General features: G+C 39.5%; 1 protein-coding gene across 1 annotated transcript in view; it reads right to left on the bottom strand.

Moving 5' to 3' along the window:
- Window positions 1–10945: 10945 nt before the first annotated feature.
- Window positions 10946–19803, bottom strand: part of LOC122992351 (dehydrogenase/reductase SDR family member on chromosome X-like) — a 45073-nt gene continuing 36215 nt past the window's right edge. The window contains exon 7 of the mRNA XM_044366123.1: window positions 10946–17228. Coding sequence (XP_044222058.1) covers window positions 17049–17228 — 180 coding nt within the window. The 3' untranslated portion in view covers window positions 10946–17048. The remainder of the gene's footprint in view (window positions 17229–19803) is intronic.

The raw sequence follows: 19803 nt of genomic DNA, 5'->3' as shown, positions 1-19803 counted from the left end.
TCTGCGTACAGTATGTGTGCTTGTTTATTTGTTTTTTAATCAGTCACAAATGAAATTCTTTCACCTTTTCAAGAATAATCACAAATATGTCACACAGCAGATATTGAGTTTAGTGATTTTTGTGATATATACTTTGCTGTAATTTGTTGTTTTGTTTGCTTTCAATTTAATATTCATGTTTGTATGTTCTTTGCATGTATTGTGTATTCTCCTGTATCCATGAAGCGCTTCAGAACACTGAAGCTGAGTTTCTATGAACTGTGTGACATCCGCAGGAGCAAGAAATGTTTACGGAGAAAAAGTCCCGGTTATAAGGGATCTCAGAGATAACAGTGTTGTGCTTATGAGCCGAAACCACAAGTATATCCACATATCTTAGTCCAAGATGGCATGAGGGTGAATTCTGTTACATCGATAGCACAAATTAATTATTTTTTCCTCCATGGCCCCTCCTGGGCTCCGTATTTTAGTAATTGGTGGAGAAACGTTTTAATCTCTCAATGACTTTGATCTCAGAATCCATGCCCTTAAAATGAGTCCTTTTAATTATTTTTTTTAACCATAGCTTTTATTGTTTTATATCATTTTATCACACTTGGTCTGTTTTTTAACCTTGTCATGAATATTCTTTAACTGACTGTCGTCCTTTGGTTCCCCTGATTTTAAAGAGCCTTTGTGCTCCACAATAAATCTAGGTGGCATAGTTGGCTTTATCCATTTTCATTTTAAATTCACCTGATTATTTTTGTATTTTAATTTACACCCATCCCATTACAGTTCTGTCATACATGTAGGTATAGACAGATGATGATACAACAGGCTCCTGGGGACAGATGGCATGTCAAAGAAATGTGGAACTTTTGAGATAATAAATGACTTTAAGTGTTTTAAACCAGTCAAGAGTCTCCATCTAGTAAAACATGACTAAAAAGGTCAATAAGCTCCAAAAAATGTGTTTGTCAGATGGCTTCTGATCCAAATCAGGGGATCACCACAATCATTTCAAAATCAACTGTGTGGTTTTACGTGTGTGTATTTGTTTTTCACAGATCAAATGTGTGTTGGAGGTGTGTGACAGAGAGTACTAGTCTTTGGTCACTTGGAGAAAGTCTCTGAAGTTCTCTCACCACCATCAGTGTCTAGAGTAAAATACCACCAGAGGAAAACAGTCATCTGTTTTCTTCACATGTTGTTAATTAATTACAGGATGGGGTCCAATCCCTAAAGTCCGCTGTGTAAATGTTTCACTCTGAAGTTTCAGTGACACAATCAAATCTTGTAGGTGTGAAAAATCCTAGAGGTGAGATGCCTAGCAAACTCAGTCTTAAAGACAACAGTACAGTAGTTTACTTCCTGTGCTGCATTCAGTGTATCATCGCAAACCAGAACATGTAGATGAAAGACCTCTGAAAGTTTAATCATGTTGAAATCCGGGCCTTACAGTGATTCCAGACAGCAGTCCACAACAGTAACTGTAAGGAGGACAGTGTTGTTTTTGTTCCAATAAATAACTTTTAGCCAATAACTTACAAGAAACAACTCAGAAGCAGGAGCAGAATGGCTTTAATGGGTTTCATTAAGCAGGCTCCTTCCTTCATGAGCTGACTATCAATCAAGCAAGAACAGCAATCTGAATGTCAGAGGTTCTTAAAGACTGATCCTCCACTTTGATAAGAACGGTCAAACCCACCACAGGGCAGCATGTCATCATCTGCCTTTCTTAATTAACGGTGATGAGACTCGAATAAACACGTCTGCACTGACTGCATGCCAACCTGGACAGTTGACAATTATGGAAATAAAGAGGAGATTTGTTGTCAACAGGCCAAGACTGTCTGTATTTAACTTGAGCTCCTCCAAAAATATCCACTGTGTTCACATCAGTGAGCCTTCCTTAGCTGCTGTTTGTTAGACAGCTAAAGTTTGGCTCATATTTGTTTTAGCCTGTTTTCTCTTGAATCTGTTCCACTGCAGCTCTCCATGACATCTAGACAGTGGCCTGGTGTCTTAAAGGATAAGCCTGGTGATTTTCTATATTTTTCTTATCGTAAACAAAAATGTGCAGAGCCAAACCAACAATGAACTGATCCTACTTACAAGTATTGTGTGTCTATCCAAAGCCTGATATGTCTTATTCCTCTTTGCTGTAGACTTCCATTGTTGTCCAAAAACTATTACAAACATGTCAGTGAGCACCACAATGGGTGGTAATGTTGCTTACATGATGAAGAGTTTGGGCATGGTAGTTTCTTTTGAAATGGCTCCTTTTTTTCTTGACTTTGTAATGGAGTTGTTGGAGAAATGTACAGTGTAGCACAAAGTCAAGAGGTTTTGATATGTAGCACAACAAGCTAGTGAAGCTAATAGTGAAGTAAATGGAACCACATTCCTGCCTTACACAGACTGAAAACATGATCCCTGTTATTAGTCTTTGGAGGCGTTTCTAAACAAACTACCATGACCATAATCTTCGTAGTGAAGGAACCCAGTGCAACAATATGACTCTTTGATGTGTTTTTAATAGTTTTTGGACAACAATGGAGGTCTACGGCACAGAGGAATAAGATATATCAGGCTTTCGATACACACACAATACTTGTAAGTAGGATCAGTTCATTGTTAGTTTGGCTCTGCACATGAGATTTGTTGACAATAAGGAAGATATAATAAATTGCCAGTTTTATCGTTTAAACAGTTTGGAGGCACAACCACAACAGTATACTGTGGTATCCACCACTTATTTGTTTTGGGGTTTTTTTTTTACAGTTGTTGCAGACACAAAAGGCTAACTGCCCTGTCCTGCTCCCAATCTTTGGGCTAAGCTAGGCTAAACACTTCCTGGACCCAATAGAGATAACTGATATTGATCCTTTCATCAGACAATCGAATTGACGCCAAACACGCGTATTTTCCAAAATGTCAAAGCCGATGCTTTGACGACACCTGCCATGTAAAAATAATTTACAATGTTAATGCCTTCTGACTCACCGGGAGCAATTTAGAGATTGCACTCTTCATCATTAACAAGGCCATAACCTGTTACCCAGTCTTTTATTTTTTTTACTGTCTCTGACAGCTGATGACCGTAAATTACACCACGCGGGCCTTGACTGTATTCAATTCATGTTTCACGCTGAGCATTGATTCCACTGTAATAGTTTATCGACCGTGATGACGCGGTATCGGTCTGGCATATACAAGCTCCAGGAGCTCATATTGTCTTAGAAAAGATGGATTGCCAGGTGTGAAATCGCCCAGGTCTGTAAGCCACTGTGCATCGTTCATCGAGTTTCAAGGACGTTGTAGGACGAGGAAATGTTTTTCCTCCCACAGAAGAAAAGGAAGGAAGGAGGGATAAGCCAGCCACCTGAGACAGGAGAGGAGATTGTCATTCAGCAGGCGTCTGATAGCTGTCAGGCAGTTCTCCTCCACTGCAGATGTGACGCAAATGTACACTCCTCTTTCCCTTCTCTCCGCTGTGTCATCCTCCTCCCCGCCTTCCTCACCCCTCCACTTTCCCTTTCCTTCATCTTCTTCATTTCCTTTCCTTGTCTTGCCTGCTGTTTTGTCTCTGCATGCCTCTGCTCACTCTCTGGGCATTTCTCTGTCTTTCTTTCTCTCTCATCACTCTCTTTACTGCTTTTTTTTTTTTTTAATAGCTCTCTGCCCTCCCACCTCTCTATTTTCCCCTTCTTTCTTCTTCTCTCTATCCTCTCAGCGGAGATGAGTGGGTGGAGTGAAGCATCGTGCCCTGGAGATTGTTGTGCCATCCGCTTTTCAGACGGGCCGAGTCTAGTGTGTGCATATGTGTGTGTGTGTGTGTGTGTGTGTGTGTGTGTACTTGTAGAGCCCACACACAACAAGAAAACATTGACGTTCCCTTTTACATGGGCTTAAATAAATGATCTCAGATATTGGTTCATCGCTGTTGTCCTGCAAATATATAAATCTTACTTAGAAAATGACAGCTCATTTTCTATTTCTCTGGCCTCGCTGCATTTCTGGATTTTTTCTGTGTGCAGCCATTTTTCTTTTTATTTCTGATTTTTATTCTTTTTCCTTCCTTCATTTCTCTCCCCCTCATGACTCGTCCTCTTCTCCCCTTATTCCTTTCCATGTCAGCTCAGAGAGAAATATATTCCCCTCTTCTCTCCCCCCCCCCCCCCCAACTCTTTCTACATTGCCACGTATCTTCTCACTTACCCTGCGTTTCTCTCACCGTCCCCCTCCTCCTCCTCCTCCTCCTCTTCCTCTTCCTCTTCGGCCATTTTTAGACAGTAAATCCCATCCTCTCCTACAGTACATCTCTGAGTGTGTACATAAGTGTGTGTGTGTATGGTTTTTTTAGAGATAGAGAGGGATGCACACACAAACACAAAAGCTGAGCCACCAAGTTTGCCACCGCTCACCTTCTCAACTCTCCTACTGTAAAAAATCCCCAAACACACCGACTGTGACTGGATATGATACGTTACTTGACTCACACCACTTTAAACCACCCCAAAAATATTTTGCCACATTGAATCCAATTTGCATTTACTGGAAAAGGGAAAGCGAAGGCAGTGATACTGATTCTCCAGCAGAATAATTGGTTTTACACAGCAGTTGGCTCATTAGTCGAATGAAAAAAAAAAAAAAGATGCATCAGTGGACAAATCAAGGCAGTTACTGAATAAATGAATGGAAATGTGACTTGATTAGTTCTGTGAAGCTCATTTGTGGTGTTTTGGAGGCTTTTTTAAAACCTATGTCGCCCATTTCCTGCGCTGTTATTCAGGTCGTTGGGTTTTTTATCATGTGTAAGAGAGAAGGTGAGTGGTTTTTCTTTTTCATTTCTTTCTTTCTCTCTCTCTGCGAGGTGAGCCGTTGGGGTTCAACTGCAGGTTATAGAGGGCCAATACTAGTATTTTTCCTGCTGAAGCTACAAGTAATTGATTTTTTGTATTGGAATATAATGCTCAAGGCAAAATCAGTTAGAGTTTCTTCCATATAAACATTAGATCATCATGGCATTAAAAGGTGAACTCAAACAACCTGACTGGCTATGTAGAGAGAGAGAGCATCACTCTTGGTCCCTTAAAGGCAGCAAGTGTGCTGCTAAAGTTGAACTTTGATCAAGCTGAATTGACAGTTTTTGTGATAAGGTTTTATATCTAAACATGCAAAAAGAAGTGGTCTTTTGGACACATGTAGACAGACAGGTCCGTGGGGGATAAAGCAATAGCTCCAAACAAAAAACTGACTGCCACACACTGAAAGTACATTTGGTAAATTTATTGAAAAGCAACATTTCAGTCAAATGACCTCTATCAGGTGTTTCACTCGTGTGTGTGAAATGACATTAAGTGGGAGTCACATTTTTTGTTTTGAGTTATTATACTTAACCGCACTGATTAGAGATTATCTCAACTTGTCTGACATGAACTTACTGTCAGCTGTTGCTTAAAGTAGCAGTTATTAGCTTCCTACATTCCCAGGAAAACAGATGTTCGGATCTTGCAGAATTAGCTAGTAAAATGCAAAAGATGACAATATGAAACTGAGCTTTAAAGGATAAGGTTGGCCATTTTCTATATTTTTCTCATTTACACAAATCATGTGCAGTCTACAGTCTACAGCGCAGAGGAATATGATATATCAGTTTCCTCTGCACAAGAGATTTATTGACAAAAAGAAAAATATAGAAAATCGCCAGCCTTATCCTTTAATACTGGTGCTGCAGGTTGTGCTTGTTGGTAAAATATGACTGTAAGTCAACTGAAGCATTATCACTAACATTAATATGGTCTGAGACCAGTGTAGGTGTGTTAACTATAAGAGGTACAGGAGCGTGAATGGCACAGGTTTATAGATTAACAGACATGAAACTTTCAGTTGTGGTTTGGAGGAACTGCAAAGCTTTACAAAGTAGAGCCTCGCAGATGGGAGAGATGTCATAGATGAATAGTTACCCTCCTCCTGTACTTTATGAGTAGTATCATTTCCGCTTTAAGTGCTACTAATAGCATACGGCATGCTGCATTTATATTTATCAAAAAGAGACTGACAAATACTTCAGTGAATCATACATCTACAGTCTCTCTGCAAATAACACAAACATATGACTCCACAAAATACCACTGATGCTAACACTCTCAATCTAAAACATAAATTAAGGATCACCATCTGCATCTCAACTGGCCACAATCCAACTGCTGCCAACCGTAAACCCGAGTCCAAACCAAACCAATCTGGCCACAATCAGAGAGCACAGAACGGTCCGTAATTAGAAATAGATTAACTGAGATACATAGCAAACAAACTCCAACTCCACCGAATGAAATACAATGTAAGCTCTCCATCCTGCGAGGTGATATGTGCAGTTTTTCTTTGGACTGGAATGCGGTACAGAAAACCTGCTCCAGATTCTGAAGAAGAGTTTGACCTCTGTGTCTTCTTTGTGTCTGGAACAAGCAGCAGGCGGCTGAAGTTAGACACAGAAAAGCAGGTTACTAAAGCATACTGAAGCATAACTGTCCTCAAAAGAAAGCATATTGTGACACAATTCCAGTGTAAAAAGTATTAAATTAAAATAATATAAATGAACTTACTTACTAATTACTTTCTTATGTTTGCTCCTAGATATCCTGTGTACCCTAAAAGTAATCAGTGATATCTTAAAAATGATGGCTTAGGTAAACTATATTAAATCAAAAAAGATTAAATGACATCATTTTTCATGTTGTTGATATTCTTGACAGCAACAATGGGTCACATTTGTAGATATAATATATTCAAAGATGGATATATTGACCAACCAATGATAAGAGCTAATGTTTATGTGATATCGTCTTGTTAATTGGAGGATTTCTTTGTCTATTTCATAAATACACATTGAAACCCAAACTATGTCTGCAGTAATCTCAGTGGCCTTTCTTGTTGGCCAGGTGATGAGAATGTGTGTGTGTGTCCACCCATCCATCCCTCCATCAGGAGCCCTGACAAGTTCCATGTATCACTTAGCCCTGGGCTGTCAGGCCTTTCCTATAAGCCACTGCTGCCCGGAAGATTAATGGCTGTTTTAATCTCACACTTAGAGACCACTAATAGGTGGACCTGAGGACAGACAGACCGTTCTCATATTCCAGAGGAAAAGAGATACTCATTTGTTTCGTAAACTTCCTCATTTGTTCACCTTCCTATGTAAACATCCAGTGATGGAGGGATCACACCAAGTTTAGTCAGTTTATTCATGAGATGAGAGATGCACTTTCAATGTAAGTGATGGGGACCAAAATCAACAAGCCTCCTTCTGTGCAAAAATGTATTTAAATGTTTATCTGAAGCTAATATGAAACTTCAGTCAATCTTTTTGTTACGATACTTCCACCGTTCAACAGGGAAATACTGTCCAAGAAAACACAAAGAGGGAATTTGATGCTAAAAAGACTGCAAACGTAGCAGATATGCACTTGATATGACTAAATCAGACTGTCGAAGCCTCATTTAAGCTTCAATTAAACTTTTAAATGCATTTTTGCACAAAATGACCGCATGGACACACTGTGGATTTTGGCCCCCATCACTTACACTGAAAGTGCATATGATGGGGATCTTTTTAATAATTAGTCAATAATTTCCTGGTTTGCAGGTACTTAACAGTTCATTTTTAGGACATTTTACAGAGAAGGTGGTGCAATTTGGTACAAATCATAAGAAATAACAAGGAAGTATTAAGTTGGTTTACAGGCACAGATTCATTATATAGAGTTAGAGTCTAATTAGAGTTTTTAGTGTGTAGGTTTGTGTGTCAAACTACACATTAACATATTCATCTGTTTTGGAGGCAGTGGGTGGAACTCAACATAACTTAACACATAAAAACAACAAGTCCTCCAAATAAAAATAATGTTACTGCACCATTCAGCAATGCATTTAAATGTGAAATTATATTACATTTACCAACAACAACAATAACAATAAACACTTCCCCTCTAGTTATCACCTCTTCTAAATATCAGGCTACATAAAGTGTAGTGACCCCCATCAGCTCCTGATGTCATTTCTTCATTACTGGTGATAACTCCTGCAGACAGGGCAGGTTTAGATGTATTTTAGGCAGTGGTAGAAGAAGTACTCAGATCTTTTATTTAAGTAAAAGTAGCAATAACACAATGAAAAAAATACACAATTACAAGTAAAAGTCCTGAATTAAAAATCTTATTTAAGTAAAAGTACATAATTGTCAGCAAAATGTACTTGAAGTATCAAAAGTAAATGTATTCATACAAAATGGCTCAATTCAGTTTCATATTTATTATACATGTATATATTCTTTGAACATTAAAACAAATTAAGAGCAAATTATAGTTAGCCGATTTTAACACCTTTTAATGTTGGATAGTCTAATCTATAATAATGCATATATAACAAACTGATCATAAGTTTTAAGTATAAAGTATTGCTGTGAAAAGTCACTATAGCTGTGAAATAAATGCAGTGGAGTAAAAATTACAATATTTCCCTGAATGTAGTGGAGTAATAAGCATAAAGTAGCGCAAAATGGAAAGACTCAAAGTACAATTACCTCAAAATTGTACTTAAGTGAATGTACTTACATTCTGCATGTAGTTATATTCTACCACTGGTTTTAGAAAGGCTCAAGAAATAGATTTATTGCGGTCGGAACAACGACAAACCTGCTGTTCGCTTTCGTGATCATTTACAGAAGAGGAAACTGACTTTTAGAAGAGCTCAGAGGATGCAGCGACCAATTCATGAGTTTATCTTAATGGAAAAGTGATGATTTGGAGATAATCAATTACTGCCCCTTTGAAGCAATACAGTAAGTAACTTAATAATATGACTCTTGAGATGAATAATGAGTAACCAGGCTATGGGGAGCTGCACAGTAACAAATGTCTCAAAAACTGTATTGGTGTAGGTAAAAAAAGGTGAGTGTGTATTCAAGAGTGTCCCTCTTGAATACTGTTATAAATAATAACGTCTTCTCAGTCATTTGGTAATAATTACATAAATTGAGGCCACTTCCTGATTTATGAGTATGCGTTCATTAAATCTCCCATAAGGGATTTATAGAGGGAGAGCTGCCACTTAATGGCTGAATAAGGACCTATTAAGTGTGTTTATAATGCTTTGTGGATCGTACCCATCGTTATAAACCATAATCTGTCTCAAGTACGAGCCTCAATTACCAGGACATGAACGAGGATGATCATTTTGTCATTTCAGGTTGCTTTTTCTCTCTGTTTTCTGCTTGAGTGAGCTCAGATGTCAATTAAGTGCAGACACGCCACTGTCTGTGTCCTCATGTTTCAAAGAGCTGAAGAGACACCACCTCAGATATTATTCTAACAAGGAGGCATATACATGATTTACCTCTCCTCGCCTGCCATTCAAAAGCACCACGAGGAGTTGTCTTATGTTTCTCCAGCCTTTTTTTTTTCTTTTCTTTTCTTGTGCTGTGATTCTCGAGGCTCCGTCGTGTTGGCTCAGCTGCCTAATCAGGTGTCTAAATAGCACTTTCCTTTAAGACAAGATGACAGCAGCTCTTCTCTGCCTCTTTTAATAGAAACTCTTGTCACACATGCACATACTGAGAGACGCTTGGTTCATCTGTTACACTTTGTCTGGGTTCAAGGTTTATGAATATATTTAGCGGGGAGCAAAGGGAGATATGTGGAAACAGCTATGATGAGGAGAAGATGTGGTGTAAAATTAAGCTCAGTGGAATGAAATTGTAAAAGAAAGTATAATAAATGTAATTTGCAGTATATAATGTGATATGAACCATGAATGTGAACCCAAAAGCAGGAAAAACAATACTGAGGTTATTTGACTTTTTTTTTTTTCAATAAAAACATTTCTTCAGTGAAACAAATGTAGCACAACATTTAGTATCATTTATAAAATGGACCTGCAGTTTTAAATGTTCTCTGTTTATGACTACAGATGGAAAAATCACAAATTGATCGCTGAGGAGAGATGGAAATCTATTGTGCCAGTACAGTCATATTTCTGAATCACTTGTAAAAGAGGAAGGTTTAGTATTCATACGTATAACGGCTTTGAGGGCTCTCAAATCTGAAGACCATCTGTAATGTACAGTACAGTAAGTACACTGATGAAACCTTTCTGCGGCCTGAAGATGCCCATGACTGACTCTTTTTAATCGATTACTTAAATCTGATAATTCCAGTGATTTACGGTTAAATCGAGAGCTTTCTCGTTGTCTTTTTGACCAGATAAAACAAGACGCTTTTGAAACACATCTATACATACGCTTGTGCAGATTCAGATTAAAAAGATCAGTTCAGGTTTCTGCTCCTGATGTCCGTTAGCTGCTTTGGTCATGAGCTTCAAATTAATGTAATGCAATTTAACAGTATAATAGTGTTTTTAAAAGTCGGGTAAAACAAAATCTGATGAATCCTACATAAATGTTACTTTTACTTATTGAGGTTTAGGTATTTTTTGATTATCCTTATTTTTTTTTTTATTGAAAGTTTGTATTGTTTAGTTTATTTCACTCATCCTCTGATCTTTATATGTGGCTTGTTTTGCCTTTTTTTGATTTATTGATCAATGTGATTTTAAAATGCTGTTTGATTTATCGTTGCTGTTGTTGTGTGGACTCCTGGAAGACTAGTGACCACTTTGAAGAAGCTAATGGTGATCCAAATAAAGAATAAAGAGTAAATGTATTAGGGGTGAAATACTCGGTTACTAAGTCGACCGAATCTGATATTAAATGATAGGAAAAGCTTCACCGAGTTAATCCTGGTGACCTGATGGTAAGTGTGTTTGTGTTTGTGTGTGTTTCACTGATGGATCTGAGAATGTCTCAGAAGTTCAGACTGCGCTCGAGGCTCGGTGTCTCACGCCGAGTGTCATCAGACCAACAGTTTCTCACTCACACACAGCGTAAAAGGACAGAGAAGAAGAGTGGCACAATGATATGTTTATTGAGAGGCTTTGGATAATAGAAAAGGTGGTGGCTGCTGCTGGAATGTCACAACCATCGACAAAAAACATGGACATGAACTCCCTTATTTAGACACACGCACACACACATGCACACGCACGCACGCACACACACACACACACACACACACACCCACACACACACACACCTCCACTCCCATCACTCCAAAGAGAGAAAAAACTTACGGCAATGCACGGGACAAGACGGTTTCACAGCTTCTACAAGTTCATTTCTACATGAAAAACTCACAGTTACACATATATGAGGGAGATTTTCTTAGGCACGGCAAAAGCAATAAGATGTTAATCTCAACAACAACAAAATAATGATAAAAATAAAACATTTTGCACATTTCATAAACCCATCAGGGGCCCAGATGGACTGAATGTTTACACTGGATTTGAGGCGTGAACTTCCTCTATTTGCAGCCCGCACTCGCACCAAAGGAGAAAATGGTATAGGCGGGTGTGCATTAAAGGTGAAATGACAAGAAAAATGTGTTTTCTCTTAAGGGAAACTGCCACCAGAGTAAGGACCCAGTTCATCTGGTTGCCCCCTTGTATATATCTTTATATGTTCTCTCTTCCTATACATATACACATTTAGGATTTGCAGAACTTGGGACTGGAACATTTAATATAAATGTAATCCCAGGTCAGTCAGATATTAGCTATTAGAGCATTTTCAGTCTACATACAGCTCCACTGGTCCGTGTCCAGCGGCTTTGAAATGATGATATACGAGTAAATCACATTAAGACAATATCACAGACAGTTACTTGAGCTGTTTTTTTTTTTTTTCTTGCTCTTTTTCTACATTTGCAATTCAAGTTCAGAGAGTTCACTGTGTTGTCCTGTCTGTGTGGAACACCTCAGGAGAGCTCTAAATGTATAACAATGTAATTATTGACAATTTAGCATCCCTTCTCTGCACACTGACACAACAAGAACACCAAGACAGACCTTCATACTCCTCCATACTCCTCACCTCGTCTTTGGAAAACCTTGTGCTCGGAAAGGAAAGACGGTCACTCAGGTTTTTTTGAGACATCTAGCAGCTGGACTGTGAAAAACACATTAGCTCTTTGACAGGGTGTAGCTCACACCGTGGCCTTGTACTTTTTAAATGAGCGTTGCCGTGTATGAGGCCGGTGTTTTCATTTGTGTGAAGGGAGGCGAACACATTTTCTTTCAGTGGGACTCGGTTTGGTTGTTTGTTATTTAGTCAGTACCTTACAATAGCCTCAGGAAACCGTGCAATCAAACAAGCAAGCACTGAGGTAATAAACAGTGTTTGTTTCCAAAAAGCTTGACAACGCTGAGAAGAAGAAAAAGTGCTGAAAAAATATTGCTGGCATGCAGAGTCACATCCGACACAACTGTCATGGCAGAAAAAAACAACAAACTTCATGAGATTTGCTTTAAATTACAATTTGAAATGTCCCATTCATTTCTTTTTCCATTATATGAAGGTTTGTATCATAATATTGTTCCTATGTATATTCCCCATATAGTTTATGGCAGTTAAAGTAGTTGAATTTGTTTAATTGAATTAAAGTCTACTTTTAATTCAAATGATATAAACCTGCTGGTGAAGAATTTCCAGTTCAAATACTAAAATCCAGCCTGTGTGGGAAAATTTCAGTGATTCTACAATGGAGTCAAACAAGATCAAGCTAAGCTGTAATGTGTTTTCTTGGGAGTTATACCACATTTATGTCATATCTGAGTAAATGTAATTATCAGTGTCTGACCAGTCAGGGTTAATTAAACCCTAATTTAACGGATGTAGTGCTATATTGTCAATTCACAGTATTTTTAACCCTCAGATGGCCAACTCTTGGACACTGTGGGAATCTTCTCCATCGCTACCATCTACCCCTCATGACATTAATGTGTCACTAGTCTAAAGATGGACCCTCCAGAGTCCGCATTTCATTTTCATTCATTTTGTAACAAGCCAATAAGGCCTGTCAAATTTCAAAGACTCCTCCACACACGGCCAAGAAACGCTGCCTGTTTTTACCCAAAATTTGGAGGCAGAACTCCACAATCTGTTACGTGCAGGTTAACAGCATTCAATCTTTGTCAACTCATAAATTCTGAGGAATATCATATAATCGTGATGTATTTACCAGATTTTTGTGTTTAAGTTATCTACCCATCATATCACATGAACTAGACCAATGAATGAGTGTAAATAATGGAAGCCAGGCATGAGCTCCAGTATTTGCAGCACGGACATGTTAGTCACAGGGCTTTACAAATAAATGGAAGTTATATGGATATATTTACCATTAACCTGGCCCATTATTTGTCAGGTGTTAACTGTATGTTGGAGTTAAACGTCACAGCTTGTTCCACAAACATTGTTGGCTGTATGAAGACAAAATCCTTTAAAGGGGACGTGTCATGCACATTTCCAGGTCTATTTTTATATCATGAGGCTTATTTATCCTATACTGACTCTTTCAGCCCCTCAGTTCAGCCTCTGGGTGAAACAGGCCATTTAAATTGTCTATTTAAGCCAATGAGCCCACTCTGTTCTGATTGGTAACCTCCCGAAAGCTGCCCCTTGGCAGACATCCGGCAGCTAGTAAAGCTACGTAAACAAACAGTAGAAGTAAGATTTCACTTCTTTTTCTCTTTCTGTACTTGAAATGGAAAGTTCTCAAATGCATCTGTACATGTTCCGAGTCCGCATCCGATCTGAAAATATGCGAGTTGATAATGTGGAATGGACAGCTGTTTGTGGGCATGTGCAAACAATCTGATGTCAGCACGAGGAGGGAATAGAGGCAAATTTGCAAACAAAGTTCAGAGCAGGCTGAATCCTGGGCTTCTGACTTTAAGGGAGCATTTTCACATATGTTCACCTCAAGCTTTGGACCTTTGACCATGTTTAACAGACACATCCGACATCATAACAGCATAGAAATACCAGAAAAACCCAAAAAGTTAAACTTGGAAAATTTTGGAAAGCCACTTTACGAGTTGACGAGGAGCACCCAAACACACCACGGTCTAGACCCTCAAACTAACGGCTTGATTCCACCGGGTGCATCTGTGTCGTGTTCTGGCTGCGACATGGCCACTGGAGCTGATCGCGGCCACTCTAGTGAATGCTTGTGATCCCACCAGACGCGACAGAAACGTCTCAGGAGCGGCTCCCTGCTCCGCTAAACATACGCTTCTAGTCTATTTTTGACAGAAGCCGCATCAAGCTGCACAGAGCAGATCGAGTCTGGCAGGAACTCAGACACAGGAAAGGCATAGAGCACCGGGTGAAAGTGCAGACTCCCCATCGTATATCACATCACTGCATCAACATTATGTTATAACCAATGGCACCAGACCAGAAGTGAACTGGTCAGAGGGTCTAAGAGGATATTTGACATCATGGATGACAAGAGGTTCATCTTGGAAGTGGAAAATCACAAGATTTTATGACATAGTAGAAACATAAAAATCAAGGAGAAATGACCAAATCAACAGAAAGTCAACGTCGGACAGGCAAAGTAACCTTTTGTTTGTTTGTTGTTCTCTTTATACATCCATGGTTGTTACACAGATTATTGCATGATCTTGCAATTCCTACGTGATCTTGTGAATCCAGCTGCCTCGCAAGGTACAGGCAGCGTTCTGCTTCTGAAACGGTCCCAGTGGGGTATGACACCATGCGGAGGACAGAACAACGCACCCAGTGGAATCAAGATGTAACATGGTTAAGTGTCTCTCTCTCAGTCTGAACTTCAGGACTACTGACTGAGGTGTGGATCCAGCCCCTGAACTGGGACACAGCTCCCTGAAAACTGAAAAGAGTGTGGATTTTTTTGAAAATACAATTTCAAAGTTAATAATTCAACCAAATGTATGTTGGCAATGACTTTGCTGAACATTTTTTTATACATGTAGACACAGAAATTTTGAATTCCTGATATATGGGTAACTTCAGGCTGGTATCTGTTTCATACATTTACACTAACTTGAGATTATTTCAATGCTCTTGGGCTCTTTTCCTCTCCTGAATGTTTGGCTCTGTTGTACTGGCTGAGTTAGCTACCACAGTGATAATATTGCTTCACATACAGCAGAGAGTAATGAATGCTGGATGCTCAATGGCATTATTCAAAGCAACATTATACGCGCACACAGCAATGACTTGTTGGGAAGGGATCTTAGTCGAGTTTTTGGGGGGGTTTAGAGATAAAACTTTTCATCTTCACAGCAAAAATGGTTAATCACAGTGGTGATGGTATTATGGTGCGACGTGTGTGTGTGTGTGCGTGGGTGTGTGTGTGTGTGTGAGTATTTCCATGCATAAGCAACAGACGTGTTTATTTGCTGTGTGCTTGTTTAGATAAGCCTGTGCCTGGATGTACTGCCTCCAATGTTTCTGAGCGAGTGTGTGTGTGTGTGTGTGTCAGCTCAGCAGATGGAGTTTGATTCTCACCGCTGGGAAATCTCTATCCCACAATGCACTGGGAGCAGCGCCAAATGAAGAAGTGGCAGCAGCAGCGGCGGCAGCAGCAGCAGCAAAAGGGAACCAATCACAGCTTGAATACTGAAAAAAAAATAACAGCACTTTCTCTCTCTTTCTCCTTCCTGTCTCTGCTCCTTCAGGACTGGCCACTGTTGTGCTATCCATCAACATGAATTGGATCCATAACTCAAGTTATTTCTTTGCTCATAAAACACACGCACACGTATCACAGACACAGTAAAACTGATTAACACGGATCACAAAGGAAAATGGGGACAGAGTGAAGGGGCGGTTGTTTCCCACTCCTTCCCTTTTTGTTTCTGAGCAAATACTGTAGAAGAACAAAAGCAAACAGGAACGTCTGGAAATCCTTGTTTCAACAAGAAAATTCTCCAGAACAAAACAGAATGTCTCATCACTTGTGGGTCTACAGAGGGGATTACTTCAAATTTGGCCCTAATTTTACATGAGAACTCTTCCCAAACCCCCCTTCAGACCTTAGTAACGTCTTTTGTTGGATTTCTGAGCGGTGAAAAGAGACAGAAGAGTTGGCGATGTTCTCTCAGCATTTTCATGAGTACAACAAGAGTCACCTTTTCAAAACACAGCTCATCATACAACTACCAGGAGTTTACATGAGGAATTATTAGTAACCAGTAAAAGCACACGAATGTACCAAAAAACACAAAGTGCTCCCAGTCTAACAGGTGGGATGGCAAGATGATCTGAGAGATCGTTGTGTCGAAACATCCTGATGACATCACATTCCCCCGCTACAGCAAGGCGGTTTCAGGTTTGAAAAAAAAAACACATTATTGTCATGGAATATGTCTCTGTGTGTGTGTGTGTGTGTGTGTGTGCTAGGGCTTGACCGACATGTGATTTTGACGCCGATACGCCAAATATCTGCTTTTGAATTGAACTCTTTTCACACCCAAGAAGCATTTTTAATGTTCGTCTAGAATTTTATTTTTAGGATGTAAAAGCCTCTGAAACAGCATCTGGTTCACTGTGGAACAATGAAACTCTTCACTGAAAGCCAGACTATTGACATTAAGGCAAAGTGAGGCAGGTTTCATTGCAGGTTTTTGAACACCTCACTGTGGAGTGATTTCTCTGGTCAGACATCTGAGGTTAGCTATGATCAAGGAATAAACTCAACTATATCAGAGATGGATGATAACTTATATCTGATTCATAATTGAACTGATCGGTATCTATGGCAGCAAAATTAAATATCGGTACAACTCTAAAGTGTGTATGTACTGTATATGTGTGTGTGTATGTTTGCTTGCTCACAGTGAAAAACAAAAAAAAAACGTTTTCCATCCCCTGTAGCCCTTCTTTGGCCAGTCTGGAACAAAAACGGGGACTTCACTCCCCAAATAACCAATCACAGTCCAGCGGTGGATTGTGAGATTGTCAACATAAATCGCTACGAAAACCTCGACGTGAGGTATGAACGGAGAAAAAGAGACTGAGAAAAAAACGGGAGAGGGGGGGTTAGCTGGCCCGAGTTAAGGGTCTATATCTGATGCTTTCATCTGGGTTTTAGCCCAGTTAGTCGTCCTTTAGTCCCGTGCTACTGCAGGACGAGCAACCTGTGGCTGGCTTCCCATAGGCTCAGCTGCAGCTTGAGGTCAAAGGTCGGCGGTGTCGTCGTCTCCCTGCGCCCATTGGCCCAGTATCCTCCTCCACACTCCCCCTCCAGGGCCGGAGACAGAGCGGCGTACAGCACAATGGCAGCGCCCTCTGCAGGAGTCTGGGGAAATGCACACCCGCACACGCACACACAGAGAAAGGTATCAAAATTTGGAAAAAAAGAAGCCATACCGAAGATACATAAACATCAAACGGAACTGAGTGTCTGCGGGATGACAAGTTCAACAACAAGTACGGAAAAAACAAAGAACGCATCTGAGTGTGTGTATGTGTGTGTGTGAATGCCAGAGGAAGCTTGGTGTCATTGTATGTTACTGTCAGTGAAAAGAAGGCTCAGGGTGTGTGTGTGTGTGTGTGTGTGTGTGTGTGTCTGCTTGGATAAGTGTGTGAGAGTGTAAGTGTTGATGAATTTTAACAATGATCTCAGTGTCAGCTGTGAGACCAGGAGCAGGTTTCAGAGCGGAAAGAGGGGATCACATCCTGGGAGCATCAACACCACACATGCATGCAATGAGAAACATTGTGTGTGTGTGTGTGTGTGTGTGTATGTGTGTGTGTGTGTATGTGCGTGCAGTGCTTTTAATAGTTCTTCTGAATTAATTGTTTTGCTTGCAGGGAAACATTTTTCAGTTCGTGCAACGATACGGGCAAACACAACTTGTATTTCATTATTCATTTTGCTGTCTGCAGTTTAAAGGTTTGTTCACACATGGGAGGGTTTTACGGTTTAAAACAACAACAACAACAACAAAAAAAAAACGCTTCCTGGAACACTTTTTGTGAGATGGGGGAAAAAAAAAACTTGTTTCCATGACAACAAGCAACTCATTTTATCTCACCTGTTGCTCTGTTGCATCTCACCTCATCGCTTTGCCTGCCAACAACGCTGCCTTTTTAAAACAATATTCACTAATTCACTAATTACAATGACCAGTTCCTCCAAATATTGATTTCATCTGCTGGTTGTATCGACTTTTTCAAGAGTGTCAGAAGAAGAGTGCTTCACATCCAATTTGTGTGTTCAGATTAAACAATGCAGCATGTGCACATTATAAGGGGGATTTTTTTTTTCCAGGTAAGAAGAAAGATTTTCTTTAACTCTCTTGCACTTGTCGATATATTGTTTAAATCACTCCACATGGTTTTGTGTTTAAAATTAACTTTCTTTATTAAATCGGTCTTATTTGAATTCTGTGTGAGTGAGTGTGTGTTTGTGAAGCTTCCCTGACCGATGTTAAAGCCTGGACCATTGTAGATTTGGCAATGTACAGCATATTACCAGGTGCTACCAGTGTATACAATATATTTAGAGGATTTAGAGTATGGTCCAGTTTTTAGTTTGTTCAGTTTCTAGTTAAATATTTTATTATTAGTCATGCTGCAGTTATTATTTATTTCCAATCTGCCTCCTTCATTGTCGTTGGTTTTGTGATTTTGGATTAATATAGCACTTTTTCTATCTATCTGCTGTACTTAGCTCTCCACCTGTCTATCTTCTAGCCTTTGGCTCGACATGTACCTAAATATTCCAGCAGGAGATTAAAGGTGTTGTAACAGGCGAGAAACACAGTTTGTGCATTAGTGTGGTGTCGTGTGTGGGTGTGTGCGTGTTAATGATTACATGCATGAGTTTGTGTGATTAATGTGTTTGTGTATGTGGGCCAGAACCATCCTAGAGGTTGCGCTTGCAGGCAAATGCCTGTGACAATTGCAGTTTGTGCTCAAACACGCACACACGTCTTCTTCCATTAAATCCCAGGGACATTAACAGCAGCCTGCGGCCAGTGCTTTAAGCTATGCAAGAAGTGCTCTAAAATACATCACAGCGTGAACAGCCTGCCTTGATTTTTAGTAGCACTTCTATTTTCAGTGATGTAGATGGACTGTGTGTGCAAATGCATAAGTGTCTATGTTTCATCTTGTGTAATACAATCCTGAAGTTAAAATTAATTGTTTCAGAGCTTGGAAATAACACATTTAGATGCTACATTTAATCTTACGACATTTAAATTCAAGTCGTTTAACAGAAACCTAACAACTTAGGACAGCAGGACAATAACCTGCAGTTTGGGGATCAAAGAAAGGGTTGAAGGCCTTTGTGGCCCTAAAATCGTCCTGTAACCATACAGAGATTGAATCAAGGTCAAGGGTTTGAGACCAAGGACTGTGAGAACACTCAGTATTAAACAAATGAATAGAGAAGTAAAGAAAATGTATATTAGGTGTCTTCTGTGGACATTTTAATTATCAGGTGTAGTTTATAGTCCAGATGAAACAGCATTTTAAGAGTATCTAACTTCTGTATCGTGATGTATTTCCGAGTGAAACAGGGCAGACAGGCAGGACATGACATTGAGAGGAATTTGATTTGAACATTGAAAAGTGGGCATGTCATAATGAATCTTATCTCTGTGCCGCTAAAAGTTGAAGATTGATTGATGGGTGGATGTCATGATATTATTGGTTGAAATTGGTTGGTTCAAGCCGACATCAGCACACGTCATATTTTGTTTTACAGGAAGAAAACGTGATTGGATTTTGATATAAGAAGACAAAGAAAATTGATTTTTTTATGGGTTTTTTTTGGCACACATTGTTAAATAGGTGCACAATATGAGCAGGGATGTGATCTAAAAGGGTTAAAAAAGCATTTTTCATTTCATCTAGACTTTAAT

The sequence above is a fragment of the Thunnus albacares genome, chromosome 11, assembly GCF_914725855.1.
Source record: "Thunnus albacares chromosome 11, fThuAlb1.1, whole genome shotgun sequence".
In the NCBI taxonomy this organism is placed as follows: domain Eukaryota; kingdom Metazoa; phylum Chordata; class Actinopteri; order Scombriformes; family Scombridae; genus Thunnus; species Thunnus albacares.
The sequence above is the reverse complement of the archived record's forward strand: the minus strand, read 5'-3'. Positions and strand labels throughout refer to the sequence as shown.